This window comes from Rhea pennata, chromosome 7 (genome assembly GCF_028389875.1).
Source record: "Rhea pennata isolate bPtePen1 chromosome 7, bPtePen1.pri, whole genome shotgun sequence".
In the NCBI taxonomy this organism is placed as follows: domain Eukaryota; kingdom Metazoa; phylum Chordata; class Aves; order Rheiformes; family Rheidae; genus Rhea; species Rhea pennata.
This window is the reverse complement of record NC_084669.1, coordinates 18,414,365-18,437,177: the sequence shown is the minus strand read 5'-3', so window position 1 is coordinate 18,437,177 and position 22,813 is coordinate 18,414,365. Positions and strand designations below refer to the sequence as shown.

General features: G+C 35.1%; 1 protein-coding gene across 2 annotated transcripts in view; it reads right to left on the bottom strand.

Moving 5' to 3' along the window:
• PLCE1 (phospholipase C epsilon 1) overlaps positions 1–22,813 on the bottom strand; it is a 166,845-nt gene that overhangs the window by 126,872 nt on the left and 17,160 nt on the right. For both annotated transcript variants that reach the window (XR_009959019.1, XM_062580694.1), the window contains exon 2: positions 12,868–14,460. Coding sequence is in view for 1 of the 2 variants with exons in the window: in XM_062580694.1 (XP_062436678.1) it covers positions 12,868–14,061 (1,194 nt within the window). In the remaining variant the exon portion in view is untranslated. The remainder of the gene's footprint in view (positions 1–12,867; positions 14,461–22,813) is intronic.

Genomic DNA, 22,813 nt, shown 5'->3' with positions numbered 1-22,813 from the left:
CTGGCTAACTAGCCATTTTAAAACCTTTAAAATTAGTATTTAAAGTGTGGTAAAAATGGTTATTTTCCATTTTGTTTTTTGTATTTTTTTCCTAAAAACAATGTGATACATACAGGGACCAAGTTTGAAATTTCATTTTGTCTTTGAAATAATAGATAATTCAGCTTTCAGGGTTTTTTTCCCTTTACTTTTGACTACAGAAATATCCACTACTGTCAATTTAAAGAGATACTGCCACACAGAACAGAAATTGATTAAAATGTTAATAGAAACTGCTTGTTAAATATAACAAGATTTCCAATAAAACTGTAAAAATATTTTTATCCACTAGATGGCATATGCCTCACATTTTACTTGGAATACTATCAGAGTTCAGCGACATCGATGAGAAAGATCAAACATCTGTTTTTCTTCTAACTTTATACATTTCAACAGTAGTTTAGAAATTATATACTGTTTCAACACAACATATAAAAAGATATGTGTTGCAATCAAGGTACAGAATAAGCAACACATTTTCAAAATTAAAATCAACATAGACTATGAAGTGTTTTGAAACCCTGGCCTTTTCTGTCCTAGTAACAAGATGCTAATACACTTCTACAAGTAAAGTTATACCAATAGAACTATTCTTGTAGAGACACAGTCTGGAGATAAAGATAGCATAAGAATTATTCTACCACTATGACAGTTACACACATACTGTAGTCAAACATAAAGAGGTCTTGTCAATATTTTCAAACACTGTTTCAGAGCAATTTAGGCCCAAATTTTCAGATTGACCTGTAAATCCATAACAAGACTTTGAAATGTAGCTGGTCTGATTATGTGAAATATTAGACACCTAACATCTCTAAAATCATGATAATTTTATCCAGTAGACTCATCATGATTTATAGGTATTTAATTTAAATGTCTATATTTAAAAATGTTGATCATAATGCTTTTGAATAGTATTAAAATGTGAATTCTACCTTCAAAGAAGTAGTATAACAGAAATTACTGTACAAATAAAGGTTTCTCACATCATCTCCTTCCTGTTTTGGAAGGATCAGCTCTGAAAAAGTACAGTTCAAACCTCCATGCCTTCTGGATTGATGGGAGTCAGATCATTTGTATTGTCCATGGTATTACACCAATACAGAGCAACCATTTTAGATATAATATCACCAGCTAATTAGACAGTAGCAACTTATACCCAGCAGCAAACAGGCCAGTCTTTGAACCAATGACCTTGGTTTAGAAAGTTTTGTGATCCTAGCATTAAACTTGACAGAGGCAGCAAATAAAAAGTAGCATTTCTTTTGTAACTCTCATTCATACTTAGATCATTTGTTAATAAATGTGGAGGATCAACAGCCAGATCACTTCTGTTAATATACATATTAATAAAGAGAAACTCTCTATCACCAAAAGGCCAGATAATAGGGAAAAATGGGCAAACAGTTTGCGGTAGGGACAAATTGATTTGAATGACTTGCTTATCATCATAAAATGCATAAATTAAAAATTAGGAAAGGATAAAAAAATTAAAATCTCAGAACGTTCAACAGCAACAACATTCTACCACATTACCTAAACACTGCAGTTTCAAATTTCCTGTTAATAATTGCTTAGTGTGTAATCCATTTTTAAACTTATGGATCCTTCTCCTTACAAAAAAACAATTTCAGAGAGAGAAAAATATCTAGAAGAAAAAAGAATACAGCTTTCAATGTTACACAAAAATGATTAATTCACATATGCCCTTAACAATTACTCCTTGTTATATGTCAGTTGTTATAAACTACTTATTTTCTCAGAAATTATAATCTTGACCAATTCATTAGTAAGCTGTTTCCCAGTCTTGAGGAGTCTTGAAGAGTTTAACATCTTAATATTTTGGCCTGGACATAAGGCAAAGGTTTTTTCAAAAAGAAGTATCTGGAAAAATTGAACTTGTTTTATTACCATGCAGGCATACTGAACCACCCAGCCCCTACTCTACACGTTGCAAGATAAAGAAAAGGGAAGAAAAGACACAGGACTACCTGGACATGTGCTGGGGGATGACAGGTAAGTTAGACTACAGGATAATAATACAAGGCTTACAGGAATCTTTTGAGATTTTATATTTTCACTTCTCAAAAATTTATATTTATTTTTTTCTTTTATTTCCCAAAGAAGATCACATTATGGTCTAGCCTGTCTTAGATTTGGCTTAGTATAATATTTATTTATTAACTGAATGTGCAGAAAATAATTTTGGCTCAGTCAAAAACTACAAACTTACCAATTTGATTCAGCCAAATTGTACAGCATGGTCTCCAAGCTGTGGTGCGTACACAAATGTCACCTAAGCAATCAAATACTTCTTCTTGCATGTGCACACAGTTAAATGCTGCTGCTACCATGATGATACTAATACGTGAGCAAGCTGAATTTGGAAGCCGTGCTCCTCTTTATGCGCAAGAGGTGGTAGTCTTTAAGAATCTGGGAAGCAAGGAGACACACTCAGGTATCAATAGCCACATTAAATTTTCTGATATGCCACATCTCAGTCTTTTAAGAAACTTTGTAATTTCAGCCTTTCCAAAATTAAGTTTAACTGCACTGTATACAGGGATTTCATTCACTTCTCAGATAAGAACTTTAATTTTTTCTCACACTTCAGACTTTGAAATTCGTTTTCTCAACAAGTTTTCTCAACTTGTAGATGTGATTTTTTTAAACATCCATTATTATGAATTATGTTATTTTAATCAGATACCGTCTATAGTAGAAAATATTCCTAGGAAAAGAAAAAAAAACCTAGAAAACATCATCTAATTAAAAACCCAACAAAGTAGCAAAACAACTCAACTGACCCTTGCTGCATATGCTCACCCTTGTTCCTCCAAGCTTTGCCAGAGTGCCTCTGTTCATAATGGTTTAGAAATTAAACAATGACCAACAATCTCTCTCCAAATTCTTTTTAATTTTCCTAATAGTTCTGCTTGAAAATGCAAGCTTCATACAGATTGAGTACGATAGTTCTAGCACTGGTTTAGATGTGTCTTATTTCCACAAAAAAGGTGCAAAATATTTACTTCTTGTTACGTTTGAAAGTAAAATTTTTTTTTTTCTCTACATTTTTAAAGTTGCAAAATTCAAAAGACTCTTTGTCAACTATCTCTTTTATTTTCCTTCCAAGCTTTTCATAGTTCACTGGCTCCTTTTCACTACTTCTTTCAGTTAACCTTTTATATCTCATTAGGAAATTCTGCCCAGTATTTTAAATGAATTTCCACTTCTTTTACTTAATAAAGTTTTCTTTCTTTTTTCTTTTTGGTCCCCTCAGATCCAACTGAGTCACAACCAGATGGATATTTCCTGTGAAATCTGCTTTCATCTTGGCTGCTGTTTTCCTTGTGTTCTTGGCAGACTAGAGAAAATAAAGAAGGATCAGACAAATCTGGTCATTAACTCCTAATGTAAAGATTAACATCTTTACATTAAGAACACATCTTTTCTACTGGTGAAGAAAAAAGCAAAAAAAAAAAAATGTTACAAATGTAATAATGTGATACTCTGCATGACACTGTGTTGAAATGGACATTTAACTTCAGCCAAAATACTAGCTCTTTTTGAAAGCCAATTCCAGTCTGAAAGTGTAATACCACCACCATGTGCATATCAATCATCTAATGTGAAGTTTAAATGCTGTTTACTGAACTTTCTGCGAAAAAAAAATCTGAGAAGAACATGGAAAGGAGCAGGTAAGAAAATGCTCAAATCCAAATACAATACTTGAAATAGTACAGATGCCATATGCAAAGAGGTATGAGATCAACACAGCTAAAAACCTAGTAAGAGCGGGACTGTCACACAGGCTACAAAATTGCATGAAAAATGAGCTATAGCCTTAACTATGAGACTCAGCTAAACAGTCAATCACGATAGTGGACAGTGAACAGTGTGAAAAACACTATCCAGTAGTACATAACTGAAGGGAAATACATTGGAAAGTTTTTCTCTAATCAGAAGACTGAGGGGTAAAGAAGGCTCCATGATGAGCAGCAGTGTAGGAATAGTAAGCAAGCTAAAGCCTATTAACAGAACATCGAAGTTAAGTTCAAGAAAGACACTGGTGAGCAAGAACAAGACTGCTGTTGAAAGACTTGAAGTAAAAAGAGCAAAGTTAGTTAGGAAGAGATACAAAAAGCTAGATTTTCAAAAGAAAGGAAAAAAAAAGGGAAAAAAAGAATAAAAAACCCACCAACATTCCCCCCTCCCTTCCCAGAATTCAGTGAGAAGTCCCATGGAGATTTCCAGGTTCAGGAAGCCTAGAAAGGGAGAGCAGATCTTTCAGCCATCTTCCAAAAGAACCCTGGGAGAAGCCCGAAAAGACCGTGACAAAGCAAAGGCATTGCAAGCTGTAGGACTGTCAAGAGAAATAGCACCCCGTCCAGGGGAGCAAATACCTGCTTTACAGTTCTGGGGCTAAGACCTTCATCAGACAAGGTCCCAGTTCTTCCTCTGCTACTCACTGATACAAAATTCAACAACGTAACAGGTATAAAAGATTTAAAGCCTTCAGTCAAGACACTGAGGATTACTAGCCATTGGAGTTGGTGTGATACCAACCACCTCTTGCTTGTTCTATTATGTCAGAGGGTGCAAACTAAGTAAGATCTCACCACAGAGGTCACAAGGACAAAAGCACTGCAAGAGACAAGCGATGCTAGATGCTACAGGACAGCCTTCTACGTTAGGCCAAACAAGAAGGTGCAACAAGCGATCCTTCCATAATCCTACACAGAGACAACCTCAGTCTGGAAGGCAGAGGGCAAGGCAGTAGTGCCCTTATTATCTGTATCGACCCCTTCCTGGTTAGTAAATAACTCATTTAAAGGTCCTGAAGATAGATGTCTGAAGCCAGGAAAAAATACAGCTGCTATCTGAATATGGAGAACTCCACTATTAAAAAACTTGAAAGAAAAAACAACTATCTTGGGTTATGCTGCAAAAATACATGTACAAACTCAGTTCTAAAATTCTGAAATAGCTTTTACGATTACAAAAACAACATATCCACCATCCAAATTAGGCCAAATCCTGAAAAAATAACCTGACCAGTGCATTCATAAGTTTCTGTAGATCACAGATCAGATAAACCAATACATTCCCAAAGGTATATGAAAATATTGCACTGGAACTGCTTGAAAAAATTCAGTCACACATACTCAAATCCCCCACACAAAGCTTAATCACTCTAGTGTTTCCGATGATGGATTTATTTTCCTGTATCAAAAGAGCTCCTTGTGTAGCAAAAGCTTTTTAATCTATGAAAAATCTAGGTACAGCAAGCCCAACTTCCTCTTCTGAATTTTGCCATACCTTTACTTTTAATGGTATTCAATTTATTAGTTTTAATTTTCCATCATTTTATAACAGTAATATTAATTCTGAAATAAACCATTGATGTATTTGTCTCCTCAACAGCTGAACCACTGTAAGGAAAAACAGGAAACAGCTGGTCTAAGCTAAACTGCAATGAAAAACGTGTTCAAAACTAAAAAATGACTCAGAAGTGATCTACCATTTGCAAAGGTTGGATTCAGAGTCTTTCCAAGCCAACAGCACAAAAACACTGGGCAAGGTAAATTAAATATGAAATGATTCACAAATGCCTAAATGCTGAAGATGAAAGCTTTAGGAACTTTGTTGCTCAAGGGAAGCATTCAAATTACTGTGAAAGTCCACTTCCACCTATTGGTTTAAAAAAAAATAAAATAAAAATAAAAAAGCCCAGTTGTACTCCTAGACTGCCAGAGAATAGGAAAATTAATACACTGATGGTTTATGTAAGACCCCGCCTTTACTCCCAGTTTGTTGTTGATAACCTCTACCAACCTTCTATGTAGTCACAACCTATCACGAGATAGAATTAACAGAAACGCCAAAGCCTCCTTCACGCTGTTGGATAGGAAGACCAATATTACGGGTCCCATGGCAACTGTACTGTGCTTATATAAGTAAAATACATCACACATGCACAAGGCAGAATTATAATTGCATCCAGTTTGTAGCACGATGCTCTAAGTCTGCAAAGTTACTCAAGACAACAAAGTCCAAATTTAAAATGGAGGAGACTGAAGACAGTCGCTTCTCAGAGGTCTTTTCTTGGACAAGGGACAGTATCATTTAAAACGATTCTCCATGGCTCAGATACTTTCTTACGGTTTTGTCAAGAGACAAACTACACAGAATTATTATTAAGGCCTTATTTCAAACTAATAGTATTTTACTATTGATTTGCATACATACACACACACACATATATATATATTTACATACAAATATATAAGTTACCTTAACCTGAGATCATTATTTGTTTGTAAAACAGCCAGGACAACAGGTTCAAGCCCAGAAGTAGGGCTTCTAAAAGGGGTGGTAATATGAAAAGTAACAACCTGTGGATCTGAAGGGTACTACTACCTGCAGCTAATAGTGCAAGGAGGTTTTAAGCATCAAGTTAACCCTGCCAGAACGACTGTTTCTTCAGTGCATTATACATATTTATATAGACAATTTTAGTTTAGAACTATAGTTTCAAAACTGTTTAATATAACAGTTTTGGAATTCATTTATTTATTAAAAGATTTGACATAAAATTCTGGATCCCATGAAGTCCGTTTTGTACATACTTCTTTTTTTCCTTCCAAGTCACACTGCCCAGTAGGATATTTTAAACAGATTTTAATATGACCAGAATTTCACTCATTCTTTAATACCTGAGGAGAATTCCAGAACACTTTAAGAACCAAGACTGTTGCAATATCAGACCAGTGCAGCTATCATACATACTTTGTTTTGCTCATTTTACTAATGAAGTTCTATATCTGCTGTGATTTTTTGAAAATAATTTAAAATGTCAGGAGAATAAAATCAAGAGAGTCATAGAGAGTATAAGAATCACCTTTAATCATCTCAAAAGAAGTTCACATTAATCTTACTATGAAATTTAAGTCCAAATGCTGCAAATAGTCAACAGGCATTAGAGTTACTGGAAAAAATAAGAAGAAAAATCTCCAGTTTTCACAACAGTTAATTAAATTGCTCAGAGTCCTATAGCAGGTGCATGTACCGATTTCAAAATTCAAACAAACTTTGTTACTGTTACATGTTCCCACACTGTCACAGCACCCTTATTTGTAGAATAATAAATACTCAAAGACAGATACTAAGAAAACCATAACTTTTTACAGTGTTATAATTCCATGAAGATTCTTGAACTTTCTATAAATGTGAGCACAAGAATACCATCTAAATATAAGAATGATCACAGATTTTTCCTCTCTCCTGCTCATCTAGAGGATTGATGAGCACATTTCAGACATGAAGCTTCAATTTCATTTTAAAAATGACTGTATCTGGTTATGGTTTTTAAAATGGTGACAAAACGGATTCTCGTACATAATTTTGCATCTCAGTATAAGAACTGTATGACACGTGTGTTTTGTAGCTAAAGACTAGCTTCTAATTTTGTAATTTTCTAGTGAAGTTACTAGGACAGTAAGAAAAGGGAAAAAAGTTAGGAGTGCCAGGACTGAATGTTTATGTTCTCAGCGTTGCCCATTTCCGACATTCCTAATGAAAGCTGCAAGCTGTCACACTGCCCTGAGTCACCGTGCTTCCAATTGCTGGACTGATGTAATTAGCTTTCCTTGGTGTGGGAGCACTCTCAGAGCTTTCCTGTCTCTTGATGACCCAGTTCATACTTATTTGGATAGTACAGGACAACTGCATTATGTTTGATTTTTACTCCTGTTTTTAAGCTGTCACTACTATATCCAAAAATAAACTACTGACTTTTTTTTAATAAGGCATTGGCACACTGGTCAATATTTTCAGTACCAAAATTATTTGTAATCGGATGCTCATAACTATATGATATCAAATCACTTTTCATAAACAAAGAAGCTGAATAGCTTTCTATCTCATGAAGGATGCCTTAAATATTGTGGCCTTTTTCCTGCAGGCATCATTTTACAAAAACAGCGATTTTCCAACAAGTCTTTGTTTAAAATTTCATACCAAAAAAATATATATCTATTGATTCTTGTAATTTTTTTTAAACATGCCAAAAGACTGTAGAAAAGCAAGCTTAAAGTAAATATGTATGAAACTTCTGAAGTTCGGATTTTAATTACCCACTCCCCAACAGAGCGATCTTTATACAGCATAGATTTTATTCATACAGAGTGAACAGTCAAAATTTTTCAGTAATTCCTACAGGTAATTGAGTTAAAATAGTTTTTAAAAAAAAATAGAAGAGGGGATAACTTTATAACACTCTAAAATAAACTCTTCAGTGTGCTACAGGGAGATTTTTCTAAAACAGACCTTCATGCTCCTTTACAGTTAATGAACAGTCACTAGAAGGAAAGTCAGAAAAAGTGGAAAAACTGAAGACATAATGTATTGCTCTTGCCAAGACTCCCACACTATTGGCTCTAAATACATAAGTGTGCTCACAGCTAAAACTCATTGTTCATAATTTGGCCCCAAATCATTGCTGTAAGCCAACTACAAAATAACACAAAAAGTAGACAAGATTTATCTCTATCACACAATAAAATTGACTACTCATACAGACAAGGTAGAAGTTCTATTTTTAAAGGTTACCTATAAAACTGGAGTAACTCAACTGAAAGTAAATATAACTATAGAGCTTCATTTAACAAAGTTCAAGTTATTTTTACAGCACTCACTGAAAGGAAAACATAATTTCAGCCCTATTTGGCTCCTCTTTTGCTTCCCTGATTTTTTTTTCCAACTAGTCAATTTTATTCGTGAACTTTTTTCTTTAAATAAAAGGCTGTAACTGTTATGCAAATAAACAAGCAACACAGAATCAAGATAGAACAAAGCAGAGCTCATCCATTCCTTCAAACTACTTTAACTTATGAATATAAACCTTTTTGTTTCAAAAAATGACAACACTATTAACAAATAAGATACTCATGAGTAGTCAGGAAAAAAACCTAATTGTTAGATGAGAAGAGAACCAGGTCATTTTTATTCACTTTATTCACATCACATCGTTTTTTTCCTGTAAATTCATTTCAGATTGTCAGACCACGAAATTTTATTTCCAAATGGAAAAACAAAGGATTCTCAAATCCTAAATCTCTCTCTCATGCACAGTAATACCCATATAGAGAACTGCAAACTACCTTTTTTATTATTAAAAAACGTAACAAACTTTAGCATAAAGAGCAGTGTAACATTTCAGGTATGTATGCAAAAGTGCGAGGGAGACATGCAGAAGTCCGTTTAAATACTTTCATCTTTTTAAATATGGAGCAAGAGGAAAGTGTGGAAAAAACATATTATCTTATCAAGGTGATGTTCTCAACACAGTAAATCTAGACCTGAAACTCCTACAGAAACAATTTAAAAGGAACTGACAAGAGAAGACCAAAGAGAATTTAATTTCTTAGGCTGCTTTGTGGCTTGGGAACCTCACAAAGCTTGGCAGAGTGACTTCACTAGTAATACTCCTATTGCCAAGTGATTCCATGTGGCCACTCCACTGAGCTGTGCATCTGCTTCACCAAATCGTATTACTCATCCGAGTGAAACAAAACACGTACTCAAAAGACTCTTATGCTTCTTCATACTGTCTTTAGTACACAGGGTAAAACAGATGCTTCCAAGTTTTTTTTTTTCCTTTACTTCTTAAGAATTTGAATACATCTTGTAATTATATAAATTATATGTTTTGTACTGGAAAATGTGTCTTCCAAGATACTGTCAAGTAAAGGAGGGGTACACTATTCATCCTGACAAAATATTAACAATAAAAAGTTACTAGTAAATCCTACACCTGACAAAAATAACACTCCACAACAAAATCTCCTCCTCTGAACAAACAGCACTACTAACATTTCTTTTGATGATAAACATACATGTTTTCATGTAATGTAAAGTGCTCCTGTATTTAGTTAGTGTGATCAGATGTGAGAACAGTCAAAGTAGACATTAATTCCATGACTGACAATGATATACCCAATCTATCTGGAAAGTCATTTTTGTAATCCAAACAGCTCCAGTATAATGATGTCAAAAATTCTGGAATCAATTCGAGTTACTAAATTGTATTTTCAGAGATGTCAGAAAGCATACAATGTAAAGACACACTGATTAGAGTTGCTTGGACATTCCCGGGGGAGAAGGGAGGGATGTGCGGGGGAAAGAGGGAAGAGGGGCAAAAGGGAATTGGGAGTTAACCTCTTCCTAGGCTCAGAATTAAAATATGTATTCTAATTCTGAAGAATTTAAATTAAAATTTTTGAAGACATACTATATATTAAGGGGAAAACTGGCCTGGCTGTGTTTCCTTTAAAAGTATTTTCCAAGAAGACTACTTCAGATATCACATTCATTAAACAAGGCAGTAAAATTCATAGCTTCCAATCTTTTTTCCTCTCTTCAACTATTAGTTAAAAGATGCCACTAACTGATTATTGGTCAACTACATGGGAAGCAAGAATTCTTACCACAAGAATTCTTGCATTAAATCACCTGAATCATAAAAACACTGAAATTAATTTAACCCACATGAAGAAACGTACAATGATCATAGATGCTGAAGTATTATATCAATTAATGATGAACACTCCTTTATAAGAAAAAAAATAAGATTCTATCTGTAAACATGTAGTGATAATAATTAAGAGGTTTTTTTAATTACTATTGCATTTGTATTTAGTATGTCAATAAAGCTTAATCAGCTATAGAGAACAAAAGATACATTAGTGCACTAACTTGCTGGATTAAGCAAGCCAGTATAATTCTTGCTTCTTAAAGCTTCAACTGGGGGTATCAGGAATGTAATAACACAGTAAAGATGGTGCTGACACCTACAAAAAAAAATTTAAGTAGGAAATTCAATTGTTAATGCATTGCAACTATGCCGCTGCACAATTATGCTGTATCTGGAGATTGCCAGATCACTCACCCAGTTTGAGAAAATCACCCAATGGTAGCCTAGTGAGTTGCTCATATTTTATGCCTTAGTCAATAGTGCACCTGGATACTTTTGTCATTCTATAACATTATCGCAGAAACACCACCCTATCAGGGGAAGGAGAAGGGGAAGGGGAAGAAAAGAGGTGAGCTTCAGCACAATGAATCTAACATGTCACAGGCACAGAAGGTTCAATGATTCTAGAAACTATGACTTTTACAACTCTACAGATTGCTAATGTTATGCAGCTGAGTTAGACGAAAAAAGTGGACACACTGCATCAGTAAAAGCAAAGCTAACAACAAAGCTTGCACTCTCAGTATTTTCTTCCACGGCAGAGCTTCAAAGGTATTTGGAGCAGCTTTAAATCAGACTGACATGAGGGGCTTGCTCTCATTCATTGTTCTGACACTTACAAATTTCTCACAAACATATACAATAGCCATGTTAAACACATGCACAGCACAACGCTTATCAGGTGGTCAGAGCTACAAATACATGAAAAAGTAGAAAAAAAATAATTCAGTATAAAAGTCTTCTCTGTCAATACACACTAACTACACAGTGGAGAAGTCTAAATTTGTAATAAAACATGTAAAAACAGTAATCACACGCTACATTTGGGAAGTATTACTTCTTGTATTTCCTATATAATTCAAAGCCTCAGTCCTACGTTCCTATGCTGTGAACAGCTAAAAACTAAAAAATAATTTTTTTTAATTTATTTAAAAGACAACAATTCAGTACCTTTTCTATATTATCGCTAAAATTATGTTAGAGATACGTACCAATGGGACCCACATTTTCCCCATTTAAAACATAAAGGTCTTTATTGTTCTCAGTTACACCAGTACCGTTAGGAAAACTGAATTTCTGACTTTTTTGCCCTGAAAAACAGAGCTACTGTTCACTTAGCTGTTCCAAACATATGCATACTCAAAGGGTGAGATAAGGGGAAAGAAAGAACAAATTACCACATTCATTTGCTACTTTCTCCTCCTTCATCTATGAACTTGAACACTTCCTACAAATGCTCATCATTTATTAGACTATTTTAACTCAGTACATATGTTTAATAAGTATTTGAAGAGCCCACAGTATGAATTTCATGTTTGTATAAAAGCATCTGTAAGGCTAATAAAATAAACCATAAATATATAGAAATTACAGAAATTATCTTTGATACTAAACATAACAAAACTAATGCTAAGAATGCTTGTCTATTGTACATTATACATTATGTATGTCTATTATACATTAAAAGATTAAATACAAAAGTTGGTATGAAAAAAGATTTCAGAAGTGTCCAACTGGAAGAAGGCAGACTTAAAACATACAGTTTTAAGCCTGTTTTCAACATCAGAAAACACTCTCTGCATTGTAGTTACATAGATTGTTTTAATGTACTTGTTAATCTTTTGTTCACTCAAAGACAGAATTTATTACAGTTATTTCTGTGTTTGTAGATGTACTACAAAAGTGTTCAAATTAAACCTTTTACACTCAAAAATGTTAAAAACTCTGTTTTATGGGGCAGTGGTGGAAAGACACAGCAGGCATGTTGAAAGCTAAGGAACTCAACTGAGTTAAATTAGAAATGCCTGAAGAAGAATCCTGCATACATCCTTACCTTTTCATACTGGTGTAAGTGAAAGTTATCCTACATCTCAGCAATGCAACATTCTCCTTTCCCATTCTACATATGTAGTTCTAAAAAAAAGCAGTGTTCAACACAAGGCTGAGGTTCAATACAGTTAGCTGAAATATTCTATTAGATGGAACTAAACGTTTGGTGGTCAAAGGCATTTTGTTGAATGAAAGGTCAGATTAGCAAAAAACAAACAAACAAACAAAAACTATGGAAAGCTTACCTCATACCATAAAGACTTCTGAAGAAAGGAATTAAATTCCGATTTTATTAAGGACTGAATTATAGTTAGTTGTTGTGTTGTAATCCTACAATGCTTCAAGCCACTGCTGTTTCTCTTTTGCTCAACATAATTCCAAGACACAGTTCCTATGTGCCCTGAAGGTAAAGCCCTAACAATTGCTCTCGTTCCAGCATAAACTGATTTTTTAACCTCCTTATCATTTTTACAAAAGCGTCTTATTAATAAAGTGGAACGTTCCTTTTTGTTTCTAAAAAAATCTTCCTCCAGCTCTTCCTCATAGTTATCACTGCAGTCTTCAAAATGGCTCAGAAAGAGCTTTGAGGGCATTCTTCCAGTAAAGTTATTTCCACAGAAGCTGTGACCTGAGCATGCCACTTTAACCTTTCTTGCTGCTCTTTCCAGACATAAATACTTATCCCTTAAAGTGTCACAACCATCATACAATTGTTGCCCATTTCCATTCTCACAGTTATTTGTCAACTCCATTAATCTGCAAGTGCAGGCTGTAGAACCAGTGGTGGTTCCATCATTAGTACTTACTGGCTGCAAGCAGTTATCCAAAATGAAGCTGTTGTGTAAATTGCACAAAGTCTTTGATATATTTCTTTCACTAGCACAATGAAAGTGAAAAAGGGCTACCTTATCAGTCTCCTTAGCTTCATTCTTATTTACTGCTGACTGGCTTCTTAATGAAGGTCCATCCATTTTCAACTGAATTTCAGCAAGCATGGCTCTTTCCAGTGAAACAGGAATTCCAGTTTTCAGGCATGTATCTCCCCCTACTAAAGAATCACATGATTTATATAACTGGCTGCACGGAATACTGCTTTTATAGTTTTTCTGTACAACGTTATAGTTAATATTAACAAATTCCATTGAATCAGGGATGGAACTGTTTTTCTTCCAGAAGTTCTCATTACTGTTGTCATCAGTCATTTCTTCATTTGCCAGAGAGAATATTTTGGGCAGAGCACCCTGAAGATTTTCTTCTTCAAGTCTATGCAAGTATGAAAGTGTGTGTGCAGTTTGCCTTCTTGGACTGGCAGTATGTCTTTTTATAACACTGGTGTTCAAAGCATTTTCACTATTTTCATCTCCAGCTGACTGAGCAGGTATCACTTTACCCTGTACCATAGACACAAGAACAGAAGCTGTCATTTCCTCAGAGGTCATCTTGACACACAGTCTTCAGTTGTTGGATGTTTGCTAGGGGGAGATTCTACCACTCATCACATCATGATTTCAGTATAAAAAAAGATTCAATGCTGAATAATCAGGAAACAGACAGCAAATATATGTTTGTTACTTGTTCTTTTTGAACAAGGGGGAAAAAAATTCTGTTTGACTACTGGGCTACTAATCTTTCCCAGCTGTGGATTATTGGCATGAAATACAAACATTCTTAAATCAGCTTCTTAAAGTGACATAGCCATTTGATTTTTTCCACAATTAATTCTTCTATCAGACGTAGCACACATTGTTGCCTTAGGTTGTAGAAAAAGAAAAAAAAAGTGAATGTATAATCCATGCCAAAGCTTTCTCTCTCCACAGGACATCCAAGAAGTTGGATTTCTGTAAAGAAAAAAAATATATACATATATTTTATATGTATGTATTTAATAGAATCCATGGCACAATGTCCAAAATCACAATTACAACATAAAGAAATGGCTTCTATTTAAGGAGAAGGGACATAAAACATCATAAGATAATTACATTGAAACCTAGAAAATTTCAAAATACAAGTTTAAGTGTGTCTTTACAAGTGTCACGCTCCAATTTGGGGAAATTACAATCAATTTTACATATTTAAATAGTGTCTTCACTACGCTCAGAAAGCTACATGACTGAATAGAACTAATTTTACTGAAGCTGTAACACTGAAATTGAACATACAAGATATATAAGTAAACTGAAAAAAGAAAAATTTCTTTCTACAATTTCACAATTTCTAACTTAAAGCCAGGATAAGTTAAAATTTTGAAGAAAAAATATTAAATTTACTTAAAAAAAAAAAAAAAAAAAAAGACAGCTAATTCTTTTCCTGTTCAAAACTGAAGTCTATCATGACAACAACTGCTTTGGTGTTTTGAGTTTTGTTTTGTTTTCCAGTAACCCTTATGCTCTGTTTTGTACTTTGATATCATGAAGAAAACACAATTTTTTGCCTGAAGTTCATCACTGAAAAAGACAAGCACGAAAGTGTAGCAGGACAAGAGACTAAAATGTTATCAATAATCATCTTGATCCCTTTACTTAAATACCTTACTTAGACAAAAAAATTAACCCTTCCACCTCACCATGAATTTTCAATTTCTTTCCTGTAGATAGTACAGTAGAAGTAAATCTTCGAATCAGAAGAATTTATCATTAGTTCAGTAAAGGAACCAGAATTACAGATATGCCCAGAAAAAACATGGTAAATGAAAATTATATAAATATATGCTTATATTACAGTTTACAGTATTTAAGCTTAAGCACCAAAAAGAGAAATATCAGTAATAATCTTCTACCATTTCCCATTACTCTTCCCTGCTATTTCTTCCCCTTCCAATCCCTAGATAACAGCTTACATAACCTTTTTCCACAACACACTTGGAGAAACGTGAGAAATGTAGAAATGTTCCAATCTCATTTCTTTTGATAATCATTCTTGTGCCTTCAAGTCCAAATCTATATATGATGATGCTTATCATAGGAGAAAGTGATAGAGAACTAGAAAGAGAAGCAGCTGTTTTTCCTTGATCTTATTTTTACTCTTAAGTCTCTTTGTTGCTATATCAAGTAAAAATAATTGTAAAAAAAGAATTCTTGGAGGATTTCTTTTACCTATCAAAACACTTCAGTCTACTGATTCATCTTGTCTGTTTGCACCAGAAAATATCCAGACAATCCAGCAAAAACACACACTACTGTAATATCTTCATAAATGTACTCTCTGTAATACTGCTAAACCAGGAATAAAATTAATGGAATCACTGCAAAGAATACACAGTTTATTACTCTGGTTGTTGAATGAAATTCTTACAAAAGAACAACATTATGCATGGCAGGAAAAGCCAGCAACTCCATTCTACAATATTAACACTACACAAAGATTTAAAAAAACAGAAAAGCTTACCATACACATTAAGTTTCTTTACATCATTCTATATGGACAGCGGGGGGAGGGGGGGGAGGGGGTGGTAACCAGCCCTATCACTGATGCACTTGTGTGAACTGGAAGTTGCTATAACCGCAAGTCCACTTCTTTCCCAGATTCTGTCAATAAAACTCATTCAGGGACCAGAATTGCTCTTCACAGTCTTCCCAGGAGTTTCTTTCAGTATCATTCTCCCACCTCTCTCTTATGCCAAAGAGTCTGCAAGTATGCTCTCCAAACTGCCTCTCTCAGGATTTGCCTTCTCTTTTCTCTAGAACTTTATCTTAATCTTCCCTACCCGAGGTCACACTTCCCGTCAGCTCCACAAGCTACATGTCTGCCTGATTTCTCTCTAACAGCGTCACTTTCCTCTTTTTATCTGGGCCTATGTTTGAAATATGTATCTTCAAGAATAATGTCTGCTTAAGAAGCTCCCTACCCACGTTCAGCTCTTCCCATCCTCTCACAATCACCACAATGTGATAGGAAACCGATCCAGTTCAAAAAAAAATTTTTTTTGCTTGAGTTACTTCACAGATATTAAATTCAGATCATCATGATTGTACTTACAGGTGTCCTACAACATCACACAAGAAGAAATGAGCAGCAAACAGAAGGGATGGAAAAGCTGCTTAAGTTGACTTAGACATCACTGCAATTTGTAAATGCAATTTGATGTTTCAGCTATGCTAATCTAACAGTTAGCTGCCACCAAAACTGGCAGTCTCACTCCTCCCTTTTGACCTTGAGTTGCCACTTCCCTCACACAGTTAAGTTGATTTAACTAGTTTACTTGTCAGGAAACTCTCCTTTTCTTCTAAATGAGTTGATTCACCTCGTCACCACACGATCACTACATACCAGGAAAAGGAAATATCAGGAATGCCCAGAAGGGAAAATGGGACCGCACTACTCAGTAGTAGCTTGACTTTAGATCATCTTTGCTATGACATCTAAATGTATCCTGAACATAAAAATCATGACAAAAGCTATCTAGCATAGTAGTACAGTAAAATCTCATGAAATAACAAGCATAATAAAAACCACATTACAGTAGAAGGCACTAATAAGGGTCATCAACAAGGCTCTGATCTGCAGACAGCTGTAAAATACCTGAAGCCACAGCCCCGCTGAATAGACAAGGGTTTCCTGTGTCCCTCATTACACTGTTTTCAGCCTCCGCTTTCCACGCTAATCAACAGATTTCAATTCACTGTGCCCAGCAAATTCCTTCAACTGCTGGAATTCATTAAGCATGGCATGAAGAACTGTTAACACAGTGCCATAAATGCTGTTAAGCACAAAACTCATAAGCTCAGCCAATAAAACAGTATTTTGTAACTTACTATAAAACAGCAGAACTTTCACTTCCTGTGGCTTTCCTGACTTACATACCTGCACATGTAATGCCGAAGCTTAGCTCTTATTACTGAAAACCTCATGGAAACATATGCAAGCATTCACATACAAAAACAGTGCTGAAGTTATTCAAAATCATATTCTGCCTGTTGCATATTCACCCAAAACACTGTGATTCACAGTTAAATCTGAATATAAAAGTGCATAAAGTAAACTATTAAGCCTGCATTGTACTGAACACATGCTGACATTTTCTAAAGCTACTAGATTAGCTGATGAAATCCATTAATAATTACACTAGTTCACTTTACAAGGCTTCAGTTATGTCAGAAATGTAAAGTGCTCCTTCTAACAGTACAGGAAAGTAAAAATATAAGAAATTAGATCCAGCATTAGTGAATCATCCTGGAAGCACAGGTCAGCCAACAAAGACAACTGAATAATGAAAATAAACAACTTGGCAACCTTTTAACACACACGCACACAAATGCGCGCGCAAAATGTGTCACATGCTTTCTGACTTGAGAAACTGATTTGTCTATTTTTTTTTGTGTGTTCCATACACCTTAGGACTTAAAGCACAATGCAGTTCTAGTCATTATTAACATATAATAATTCATTATTTAACAAAAAGTCTACCTAGGATTAAAGTCTAAAACTGTCTAGATAAAACACACAGCCTACAAAATCAAACACAAAAAAGTTGAATTAATTTAGTATCAGTTAAATTTTTAATTCATTAAGTAATTTTATACCTTTTGAAGACCATAGGAATTCTGTTTCAGTGGAAAAAAAGAATCAGGGAATATTAAGACTTACACCGTTATTTAGGCCAAGGAAAAGCACCTGAAGGCTCGTATTAGTCACATGATCAATGAGAATTTTAGAGTTTTTTAACATTAGGCTATCATTAGAAAAATACATGAGGGTGCTTGTTAGACAGATATATTTTCATTTAGTCAAATTAAAAGTGTTATTTAGAAAAGCTTTAGCCATCCCCCACCCACCATTATCTATAATCACTGGAACCACCAGGATTAGAGAGCATTGTATTAAGAAATAGGTGGGTTTTTTGTGTTCTACACAGCCTGCTGAAAAATTTTCACCTTGAAGCCAAATGTAAGGTCAAGTAACTGAACAGCAGCTGAAACTTGTCTCAGACACTCAAGAAGACAGACAAGATGCAGGAGATATGGTTTAATTAGGCAGCAACTTTATTAACTTTTTCATCTGGCAACTACTGGCAATAAATTGCATGATGCATGTTGTGATTTTTCCTTAATCACTTCCATGTGGTGGAGATCTGCCATCAGTCCTCCACTTCTCGACAGCTGATCCCCAGACCTATTAACTGTTCTCACTGCCTTGCTTCGTTGCATGAGGATTAAGTCTAAGGAAAGGGGGTTGTCTTTTTCTATGTGAAAACATCAGAAATCCATCCTTCTTTTAGCTTTTCCTAAATTTGTTCCAACTTTGGTTTAGCCAGGAACTGAACTAGCAGGAATACATGAACTAGATGTAGTAGGAAGAGACAAGTGCAAGCAACAGGTTTGTCTCCTTCTACTCCAAGCACATTTTCTGATAATTAGCTCAGTATTTAACACTATTAGCTTAACCTAACAATACATCCTTCTCACCATGAGATCAGAACTGCCAGGGATCTTCAACGGATCTTGAGCAAACAGCAAATAACATATTGACAGCACTGACCCATGCGTGCTCTGAGTACTAACAACCGATCACTCAAATCCTTTGAAACTTCTACAGCTTCAAACTGGAAAATAATTTAGTCATTATCTCATTTCAAGGCTTTGATCCACTTTTAAAGATTTTGGTATCCCCTGGATTCAACACCAACATTCGTATTTTGACTTATGCTTTAGCAAGTTCCCAAGTTCTCCGCAGCTATTAAAGTGGCTTCTTCTCAGTCAATAAATAAGTTCCTTCACTCCTGCCAGCCAGTGTTAAGTATTCTGGCAAATACTCAAAGATCCTCTTACTGAGATGATCCTGAGAAGTCCTGCTTACATGTGAGCATTATTGCTCCAAGAACTTGGTTAGCACATTCAAAATCTGCCACCTGGAAGCATAACCTGGTTACGTCTCTAAAAGGTCAACAGTAACCTAGGACTGCATCAAAATTTCATTTGAAAAGAAGGTATACTCCCTCCATTTTTTTCTGTCGAAGTCGCTACTCAGAATCATTACCGCAAATAAACTCAGTATGCACACCAGGAAAATGTACATTATTTGAATGGCAGCAGAACTCCTGAATGCTAAGGAAAAGAAATACAAATAAGAGACTGATGGCAGGCCCTCACTTGCAAAATAACACCACAGAATCACAATGGTACAGCAGTGCGGATTTTGGTATTTCATGCTCAGATCCCATTCTCTTGCTAGTTCATTTTGGTACAATGATCCTTTCACGGACGCTAGCTTGACCAAAGGATATTGTTTGTCCAAGTCAGCTGGCTCAAGCCTTCAGAAGGCAGTCCTTCAGCTAGCCAACCACTAGCCCAGGACTACAGCAGGTTACACCCTTCAGATTTGTGGACAGTGTTCAGATATCACAGCACACCAACCGCACTCCATGACTTGCCTGGAGCACTACCCATGCCCCCAAGCAAGGCTCTTCCCTGCACTGGTATCTAAGCCATGGCAGCAAAACAGACAGGCAAATCAGTTTCTACAACAGTAAGACAGTGCAAGAACAGGTACTATTTTTGAGGATCTACAAGCCTTGATTCAGCAGCTTATAACTGAATGTCAGTTCACCTTCAAGGTAAAGAGTCATTTCCCAAATATCCTATCAACCCCATTTTCTCTTATCCTCCCCTTTCCTAAAAGAAGGCCACAGAATTTGGGATCACAAGGCCAAAATCCCTGCCACATTGACGCATACCCCATCCCTCAGCAGGAATCTCCAGCCTTGGCAGTCCCCTTTCTTACCTAACCCTAGTTAACAACGAAGTGTCACTGGCAAGTAGCCTTCCTGTTTGAGCTAGTTTAGCAATTCTGCCCAGTGTGAAACCATGCCCTTATGAGACTTAAAGCAGCAAACTGTCATATATTTTAATAAACAGCAACTGCACCTTGCCCATAAAGACCATTACCTTATCTGAATTTTAAAATTACTCAAAACTAAGCAACGCAACGAGTGACAAGAACTCCTTAGACTCCTCTTCTTGTTCCTTTATCCTTATTTTTTTGTACAAGCTCATTTCCATTCCTCTCACTGTCCTGCCTATATGATATTAGTTGTAATTCTTGCCATGGTGATGAAAACAGAACAAATCCGTAATAAAAATATTTTTAACTAATAAAATATGCCTGATGGTATGTTAGAAGCATATACATCATCATAGTTTATCTTCCGTAAATCCAAATTAACACTTTGGTTCACATTATGCTAAACCAGAGTGGTGCTATTAAAAACATTACTTGAGTAATCAGTTATATATCATTACTAAACTGTCTTAACTGTTACAAGAGTAAATCTACTAAAAGTGGAACCTTAATATATATTTCAAGTAAACATGAACAACCTAATCTGTATGTGAAGAGGCGTTCAAAGAGTCATTATCATGCCTTATACAGAACGCAGGAGAAAAAAAGCTGTTTTGCTGCTTACAGGATAACTAATAATCTACTTAGGACACACATGATTTTCATAACACTATTTATTAATCATCTCCAAAAGTACACAAAATAATCTTGTAATACTACCTCAGTTCTAATACTTCTAAAGCACTGTGAGCCTGAAAATAACACTGCTCAAACAGCAAACAATATTTGTTCACCAAATCAAGACTACGTTCATTTTTTGCCTACAACGGCTTTATCAACTGCATCATTCTCTGAGAAAAAGCCCACCCTGACATCTGACTCATTCAAGTCATGAAGTATTCTCCCAGATGTTGGCTTTTATTAGAACTGTATGTGCAAGGAGCAAACTACACTGAACCAGAAATTATTTTTAGCAATATTTACAATGTTAACATCAGAGATCATTATCAACATAATCAATTTCCTGTTATTTCTGTTGTTGCCAATTTTCAATTAGCAACATCATCATCAGCTTTTATATTTAAAAACTACTGCAGGCATCATTTTAATCCACACTGCAAACATTAATAATTCAATTTTAATCAATAAATACATAGGACTTAAATATACCCATGGTCACAATTAGAAGTTTTCTTTATAATATCCTGTCATGTCTTCCAAGATAAATGGAACCAGACACTGAGAAGAATGTATGTTTACATCAATTTCCATTTTCCTTAAGTTCCACTTTATCTTTTTTTTTTTTCCTTAAACAATTTAGCCTATTTGAAAGAGACAAATGCCTGAAGGTTAATGTACCATATCTCCATGCATCATTCTGATGCTCGTATTTAGGCCATCCGTTATATGAGGATCTTTAAAATAATTCCAATGAATGTCTGTATACTTGCTGAGCAAATGCAGACTTATTTTTCTTGGTTATCTTCTAAAGTCTTTATGGAAATAGTCTGCAGACTACAATCCCTAGGACTACAGCTCTCACACTTACTACAGAGCTTTTAGTCTGTCAAGGACTTTGATGTGCTTAATATAGTCAATTAGGCTTGAACATGCATACAAAGGTACAAGGTTGATTGTTTCTCTTTCTGTGCTACAGATCCAGAACTTTTGCTCTATGGTCTTCCATTTTACGTTGAAAATTATACTGGTAAGTGTAAATTACAAATTTACACTATAACTAGGTCCCTGAAATTCTTTCCAAAGTTGCAAAAAAAAGGCAATTTCCTTCAGTTCCTGACATTGTAGAAGTCTTCCATTATTGTTATCTTTTCATGTCATACCTTTCATGCCAGTAACCAAGCTAACATTTCTGTTATGCCAGTACAAAGATGCACGGAGGTTTGACTTTCATCCTGTTGATGCTTTCAGAAGTAATACAAGGGAACAATAATAATGTCTTCCACTTTCTTGTTCTGAACGCAACAAAGGAATTCCTGAAAAATGATGAGAAGTTCTGACACTTGAAAAGGATGACAAGAAAAGCCTATCACAAAAAATGAACTTCATACAACTCATGTCAAAATCCATTCACAGATTTGGAGGAACTACAAGAGTTCTTAACTTTAGCCTAAGCATTTTTGTGCACTTACAGATTCTTCTTCAGGATTTTATTCAGCCTCCAGTTAACATGTTATAACTGGGTATGTGGACTTCACCCTTTCTTTTGGAAGAAAAAGATAACCTTCAGCAAGTGTTTAACAAGTGTAATTCACTCAGTTGCTAGAAGCTAGTTGCTTCATGCATAATAAGAATTAAGAACTCTAAAAATTAAAATCTGCTGTCTTGGTAAGATGGGACTTTATCTCAGATTTTTTCAGTTTACTTTAGTCAATTGAGGTAAGAATGTGTGGCAAA